Raw genomic sequence first — 8,353 nt, 5'->3', positions numbered from 1 at the left:
AGGAGTGGAACAAATAGAAAAATTATGAGATGAGCTTTCATCTAACAGACGATGAAAAAACGGCAACAAAACATAAAATCTGGCGCTATCCTCCCATAATAGAGAATTAAAAGGTTTGGGATGTTTTCAATTTTCATTTGTAGTTTTCACCATTAACACTTAAGTACCCCTAACTTAAGTTCCAAAGACCTAATATCCTTGGAGTTGTATTTATACGATCTGTTTTGTGCCAGCTAAACCCACATCTCAACGTAATGCAACTGCATGTGGTTTTTGTTTGTTTATTTGTTTGTTTGTTTGTTTTTAAAAGGAAGACAGATGCAAACCTTTCAGGTCCCATTAGTTTCAGATATTCCCTGAGGTCACATTCAGCAGTGAAAAGAAACAGCAAAAAGTAAATAGTATATCTGTCAGATCTAACACCATGTGCAGTAGCAAACAGTGTCAGTATAGAAACATAAATTATAAAAACGTACATAAACTTCTGAGTCAAGTGTTCTATGGCTATGAGTCAAAATGACCCATTTTATTGTAACATTTCATGATCGATTGAACTTTTATCAAATAATTCACTGCTGAATGTGCCCCCATGTGCCTGTGTGTGAGAGAGAAAGAGGGAATATTCCCCTAATTAACCAAATAAGCCAGAGTGTCCCCAATATCTACAGAGAGGCCATTGTCAGCCAGCGTGACCCTCCTCTCCTCCAGATTGACGTTGAACACAGATTTGTTGGAGATGGGCACTTTACCCTGCTCTTCCTGTCCCAGGACGGGCACCCGGCGGGGCCCCAGCAGGGGGTCCTCGTACCTCATCAACTTCACTCTGGACAAATCTGGTGGAAGACAGGGGAGTCACAGGGGGTCAGAGGTGAGGCGATAGAGAATGAGAGACAGACAGAGATAAAAGAGGGAGGAAGGAATGGAGAGATATGGAGGGAATACAGACAAGGAGGGAACGTGTAGGAGGAGAGGTACAGTGGAGGGATGAAATGATAGTGGAGAAAGGTAGAAAGATGATGGTAATGAGGGAAAATCAGGGAGTACAGATAAATCAAAGCAGAAAGGGAGAGAGGCAGGATGACAAGATGAGGATGAAGAGAGGAGAGTGGAAAAGGAAGAGATGAAGAAATTAAAGGCAGAAAGGAGAGGAGTGAAAAAGAAAACAGGCTACAGAGAAAACTGGAAATCTTATATAATAACGCACCTCAGATTTATTGTACTTTATCATTAGAAAAGGAAACGTAAGGAAAGCGATTGCGCTACTGACCAAAAAAATACACACATGTCACTGTTATTTAAGGGGAGCATCATCAAGAGTCCAATATGCTCCTATATAGGCGGGTGTGCAGCGCGCAGACACTGTGCTTGTTATGCACACACGGGCGCACAGCAGCACACAAACCACAATGTGAATTCATATTATGATGTACATCAACATATTAAAAAGAAGTCACAATGATGTGCCACTATGTATCAGAATCAGTCAATGGCAGTAATGATCAATGAAACTGTCTATGTAGTCATGTGACCAATCCTGGTAAATCCATCATCAAATTTACAATCCGCCAAGGTGACTGTGTGCCTGGATATTAAAGGGAATGGGAGATGACACTCTGATTGGTTTACCGCATATTACACCCAAAACACCCCTATGATTAATGAGGTGACTTAAGTCCGACCCGTTTAGACCATGCGCCTGGTGCAGTGACCATTTTTCCACTGTTTAAATAGCAATTGTGGATTAGGCACTTGCGCCACATGCTTTACGCCATGCGCTATAATCGGTTAAAACAGGGCCCTTACTGTTTACCAATATAAAATGGGTGTTAATTGTCATCACATTAAGCACAGTCACTCCCATCTCCATTCCTAATTAACAATGGTGGTGTGGGTGGGAAATAATGGAGAGAGATTTGAGCGATGACCTTGAACAATAGTCACAGTCAGATGCAGTTGCTGAACAGCAGTTTTATAAATGGTTAGCTGTACTGTTTGATAAAAGTTCATATACTAAAGCTGAATAATGTCTCCTTGTAAACTCAACTCAACAGTTCAAAAACATTTTCATCTCATTGACTGAAGGTTTTCATCCTCTTTAGATCATACTCTTTTGTTTAAGCTTATTTTATGTTCCTAATGTTCCTAATGGTAATTTATGAATTTCTTCTCTATATCCACTCATCATACTAACCTTTGATGAGTCTGTTGACCTTAGCTAGCCTTCGGATGATACTGTCTCTGTTGTCCCCCTGTCGGATGTCAACCTTGGTGGAAAACAAGCCGTTGGATGGCTGAGGGTTGACCAGGGACACACACACTCCAGGCTGTAGAGAGAGGGGTGCAACACACACACAATTTAAATGGTCAATTTCTGTGTAAGACAACAACTTGGACAAGCAGACTAACACCCACAGATGTACATACTGTGAATATGAAAAGACAGAGACATACATTTAGATAAATGGGCATGAAAAAGACATTTACACCTATCCTGTACAGTAGGGGTGTTACTGCACACAAAATTCCAAGTTTGGTATGTACCTTGGTTTTGGGGGCACGGTTTGATACATTTATATTACAGCGGGGGGAAAAAAGAAGAAAATTATATTTTGATCCTGTATTTTTAGTTAAAACATTCAACAATGGCTTATTGGTCATAACTATTACTGAAACAGTTAAGTTGTGCTGTAGTGGAAAAGGAAAACAGCCCGTGTGTTTCAAGACACTTGCTGACAGCTATATGGTCACTCAGAAAAGCTGTCTGACCACATCGGAAAGGAAATGTGTTCATTGTTGTTCCAAACAGCTTCACTCAAAGACGGACTGAAAAGCTGACCATCAAAGAAAGGGGAGTCGGAAAGGAAATGATATTGTTTAAATATGGGGATAACGGCTCATGTTTTAATAATGAAGACTCTACATGAGCATGGATAACCAGGGTAATTTGGCTAAGTCAGCGAGCATACATCCATGAGCAAGCTACTGCCAATTACTGGTGGAACTTAAGTGCTAGAGTAATTGTGTCACATCTCAGAGTAAGTCTGTTATTTTACTATTTTTATGGGAATTGTTGACAGTAATTGTACCGAATGAACACACAAACTGTTATTCACACACACACACACACACACACACACACACACACACACACACACACACACACACACACACACACACACACACACACACACACACACACACACACACACACACACACACACACACACACAAAAGCGTTTACCTCTGATCTGAACACGCTGAATGGTTTCCCTGGGCAACAGTCTTCCTTCACTTTGTCGTCGGCCTCGGATGCAAACAAGACATCTATCTGCTCCAACTGGGAAGAAGAACGATAATCAGCAGATCAGTCCTGTCCAACACGTGTGTGTACAGGTGTGTTTGGTATGCACACTGGCAAACATCCGTGGTCTTAATCAGGCTCCGGCAATGATCTGAGTATTAACATCTGGCGTTGCACTAATCTGTCACATATTCCCAATCAGGGATGGTGTTTCAGTGTGAGACTACATAGAGTGCCAGGATTATAAACGAGTTAAGAATAGGAAAACTCATTCCAAAAGACTGGCATTTACTATTAAAAATATATTAAAGCATGCAGTTGTCCTTCACAGAGCCAAGCGGCTAACTTTGGCTTGAGTTCAACAGAGACCAGTTTTTACTGCTGGAGAAAAATAACACAATGCTCAAAAAACCCTTCTGAAACCACATCTAATGCATATACCACTTCTCCACTGACCATACATGGACAACCACCTTTCAAGCCTGGAATGTTTGATTCTCAAAAGACAGATTTAAGCTCACTTTAGTTGAAGTGATCATAGTGCTAATTTGTGAGGTAAGTAATACATCACCTCTTCTCAGCCCTGAACGTTACAGCACATGTCAGTGTCATTTTGTCTCTAGTGTGGTATCTTTTCTTTAGCTACGATCTATCAGAAACACAAGATTTGGATTCAGGGTATTACTTTGACGTGCATTATGAACAATTTTACTTTTCTGTGTTTAAAGCAGCGCTAGTTTCACAAAAGTGTCTTAGGAACCTGGCTTTTAGTTTCTGCCTAGATAAAGCTTGTGTGCAGACGAAAGTATTAAGGGCTTTGCTGTCTGACAGCTGAGCTCAGGGTCGTCTCCACTCACTTTTGCAGAGGTAGTGAAACTCAGCCTATAACTGAGGTATTTTTGGGGTAACCCAAGTGATGCAACTGCATGTTACAGATTGACAGAATCAATTGAGCCGGTTATGTTAAATGTTAATATTTTAAACTGCTAGCTACAGTTGATTTATTGCTCGGAGTTGTCCAACTATGACAAATGTAGTATCTTATCACCAGTTTCATTGAGCTCTGTGGATTCTCTCTGGGACACTTTTAGAGTGGGCTCAGCTGTAAATGTCATGTCTGATTTAAAGAGTGTTGGAACATACCTCCAGAGAATTGGTTAAGTAGACCAGGTTCTCCATCAGAACTGCACGCTCATCAAACTCCAACTCCAGATCCAAAACCCTGGGACCGTTCTTCTCAAGGTTCTCCTACAGAACACAAAGCAGAACCCAAATAGTCAGAATCACAGAAACAATGATGGACGTGAATTAACAAACAGCCTGACCTCTGCTGAGGAAAGTGCTGGAAGTTAATATTCAACCCATCAATTAGTAGAAAAGGAGAAAATGTAATATACCATTAACCTACTAAAGAAATTAAGTTTTAGCTAATAATTAAGCATTACACAGGAGGTTCATTGTTATTCTGATGCTATCACCATGAGATTATTAAGCAAAAGAGGCCAAAACAAACCATCAAACAAAGAGAGCTGGGAGAGAAAACGACTTGAAAGCTAAAAGACCAGCTTGAGAGGCAAACCGTAGACAAACAAAAAACTCATCATGACTATTTATTAGGTTCACTACGTTTGATCACTGCAGTGAAACAGCAGCACCTGAACAAAGCCTTAAGCACCTACGAGACATGATGGCTGAAATTTTAAAAAGTCTTGTGTTTGCTTCTCATCATTTATTAGCATTTCACAATAGGTGTACTGTATATAGGTATGGTTAAAACTGATATTAAAAAAAAAAAAAAAAAATCAGTTTTACCAACCCGCTATGTCGGGATGTGTATGATTAATGCTTAAAAAAACAACCAGAAAACTCCTTAATTAGAAATTACGCCATTTACAATTAAATCTGAAGTTGATGGAAAAAAAACATGTAGCAAACAAACTGAGTCGGTCAAAGGCGTGCTTTGTACTATTTTGAATGCTGACTACATATTTCTTAAATGTCTTAGGATTTCACTGTTATTCTGTTGGAATTGTTTTTTATTATTATTGACATAATTTTACTTTTTCCCCTTGTTTGACACAAAGACCAAACAATCTTTCAATAGAATTACCAGGGAAGACTGTAAACCAATCAGAAGCAGAGCTGTGTGCAAACACAGATGATAAGCCATCTCACAGACAGGTTGAGTAAACAGCTTCTTAGTAACAAACTCAATAAACAGTGTAGAGAAAAAAATAACACAAAAAACTACTTTGAGGGCAAATGTGTGACACTGAATCAGGTATTCATAAGGTCTTCAGAAAAGAAATATGATAAAACACAATATGATGTGTTGCCAATATTCCTTGCCAATATTTGCCGTACAGTAGTGTGGAGAAGGAACACAATGTGCTTTAAACAGACACACAAACGCTATAACAACTTCACCCTTCTTCCCCCAGATTTACCTTGATCATGGCCACAAAAGGCATGACTCTCTTCATATATTTCTTCAGCTCAGGCAGCGCTCCCAACTCACTCGCAATCACTTTGTTGTCTGGAAGGACCTTGTTGTTGCTCTGAATAGATGCCAAGAAAACAAACAAAAAACAAAAGATACCAAAACAGGAACAGAGAGAGATGTTTTAAGTAACTGGTCGCTGAGAGGAAACATGACATAACTCATAAGCTCATTTAAGATACATAGATATATATATGGACAGGAGTGAAGATTTTTAACGTATGTAACACAATATCGCTGTTTATGCATGTTTCTCACCTTGTAGTGTTTGCCGAGCAGAGATAAGGCACTGTGCTGCCATGGAGGGTAGCTCTTGGCTACATAGATGTTGCAGTGGGAAGGCTTGGCTGGAATCTTTGTGTCAGCTTTCTGTTGGAGGAGAATAGCATAAAAATGTTTAAAAAAAGGAGAGTCATTTATCCATAGATACCAAGTATGTAAGACTTTGCTTTTACTCAATAGAGTGACTGTACATATTTCAAGGTGGGTATCCTGATTAGGAGATGGAGGGTTTTTCAAGAAACCAACTATTTTTTTTCATGCGCGTGTGTGTGTGTGTGTGTGTGTGTGTGTGTGTGTGTGTGTGTGTGTGTGTGTGTGTGTGTGTGTGTGTGTGTGTGTGTGTGTGTGTGTGTGTTCATCTGCTATGAAGATGGGCATCTGTGGACTTATTTCACATGACAGCTGTCAACTCCACTCTAGTCTTGTACTGTATGTATGCGCATTTCCATAAATGAGTCTTGATGTGACAGCCCCTTCCTCATACATTAAACATTATGAAAATTACATAAAACTGCATAAAGAGAAACATTCTGCTTTTACAGTGGCCACTGATAAGGACATTACTATATGTAATGCTGTTGTCTGTCTGACTCAGACTTTGATGTTACTCATGATTTTTTTTTTCTTTTTTAAGATTTTGTTGGCATAGAAGCCTTTATTCAGCAGTAGAGAGAAAGGGAGTGTGACAGGCAGCAAAGGACGTCCGAACGGGATTCGAACCGGGGTCGCGTGCTAACCACTCGACCATGTTACTCGTGAACTGATGGTGAATATCCCATTTAGTTGGTGAAAAAAGGCCATAGGTCGCATAAAGCTTTTGACAGCACTTTTGAAAATCAACCTAAAATCAGATGTTTATTTGTTAATTAACTTTATAAAATATAGACACACTAATAAAATCAAAATATATATATTGCGTTATTATTATAAAAAGAAAGCCTCTCATGTCTTTCCTCTTCTCTTTTCGCTCTTTCGCTTCCACGGCAACAAAACATTTGCAGCAAATCAATGGCAGCGGCCTGGAAGCCTGAGATATTGACTGTCTCAAATCTGTCAATACCGGTTTTGTTTTTCTCCCAGCTGCCTACAGCCAGTGATCGAAGTGCTCAACTGTTAACAAACAATAGACTAACTTTCCTGCTGTGAACATAGCACAGACTTAGTCTTCAATTGTATCCAAGAGGATACGAATTACCATGGCAGAGAAAGAGGGAGACAACATCACTGAACTACAAATGCTGTGGTCAGACTAACAGGTATTGACCATCTGAAAAGGTAATTCCTACTTATTGTGAATTAATGTTCAAAGGTGTCCTGTGGAATTTATGACCACAAGCATTACTGAGCCATGTTTTTATAAGCGGGTGGTCCTTTTGTTTGTGTTTGCACAAGGACTCACCTGCATGTGAGGGGCGTGATACACCTTTCTGCCAAAGCATTTACACTATTCCAGTGATCTGAAGTGGCAGTGATGCACAAAGCAAAGCCAGGGAAGAAGAATACGTCTGGCTAGTAAGCATGTATCTAAACAATGCTGCTAATCTGATATCTCAAAAATCAGATTAGTAAATGTTTCATCAGGAAGGAAATGTATTCAGGATTTACATAATTAGTTTTGGTGAGTAAAACTGAATGGAAATATAACTTTTAAAAAGTCCTCATGGCATCTTTAACACAGGATCAATGAAAGTGGTGTAGAACTAGAATAATAGACTGAAAAATATCACGGCAGTCTAATGTAGTGTAGTTATCCTACAAAGATTGAGTTTTGGTTTTTGATTTTAGTTCATAGTTATTTATAAACCTAAAAAAAGGTTTGAAAGGATTTGGATTGGATGAGCAGATTGGATACTGGATTCAGATTTAATTAAGTGCCACTGAACTCAAATTTTAGGCTGCTAGTGTCTGAAATTTTCAAACTACTTATTGTGGAGTTGTAATTATTTTCTGCATCATTGTGCTCCTCATCAAATAACCATGAAACTGATAAACAACACCTGAGGGAGAAAAGACTCCAATTCAATTACTAAACTTAATGAACACTTCGAGACAAGTGTTGGATTAAAAAAAAACAAAGGATTAAAAATAAAGCAATCAATTAAAAAAATCTATTCAAATTTTCACAATGACTTAAAAACCCATTACAACAGAGGAGTAATTTGGCAATGAAGCATGACATTTATCTTTACCTTGTTTTTGGGGGGAAGCATGTATGCTTTGAGTCGTAGTCGGAGGTCGTGTGCAGTCTCCATCAGGTACTGAGAGGAACG

General features: G+C 39.2%; 1 protein-coding gene across 1 annotated transcript in view; it reads right to left on the bottom strand.

Moving 5' to 3' along the window:
- Positions 1-300: 300 nt before the first annotated feature.
- LOC128370866 (leucine--tRNA ligase, cytoplasmic-like) overlaps positions 301-8,353 on the bottom strand; it is a 24,957-nt gene continuing 16,904 nt past the window's right edge. The window contains exons 27-33 of the mRNA XM_053331050.1: positions 8,273-8,353; positions 6,060-6,170; positions 5,749-5,859; positions 4,445-4,549; positions 3,242-3,337; positions 2,192-2,324; positions 301-833 (exon numbers count right to left, since the gene is read on the bottom strand). Of these exons, the coding sequence (XP_053187025.1) occupies positions 628-833; positions 2,192-2,324; positions 3,242-3,337; positions 4,445-4,549; positions 5,749-5,859; positions 6,060-6,170; positions 8,273-8,353 (843 nt within the window). The 3' untranslated portion in view covers positions 301-627. The remainder of the gene's footprint in view (positions 834-2,191; positions 2,325-3,241; positions 3,338-4,444; positions 4,550-5,748; positions 5,860-6,059; positions 6,171-8,272) is intronic.

This window comes from Scomber japonicus, chromosome 13 (assembly GCF_027409825.1).
Source record: "Scomber japonicus isolate fScoJap1 chromosome 13, fScoJap1.pri, whole genome shotgun sequence".
NCBI lineage: Eukaryota > Metazoa > Chordata > Actinopteri > Scombriformes > Scombridae > Scomber > Scomber japonicus.
Note: the sequence above shows the minus strand (reverse complement) of the source record. Positions and strands in the feature narration are given on the sequence as shown.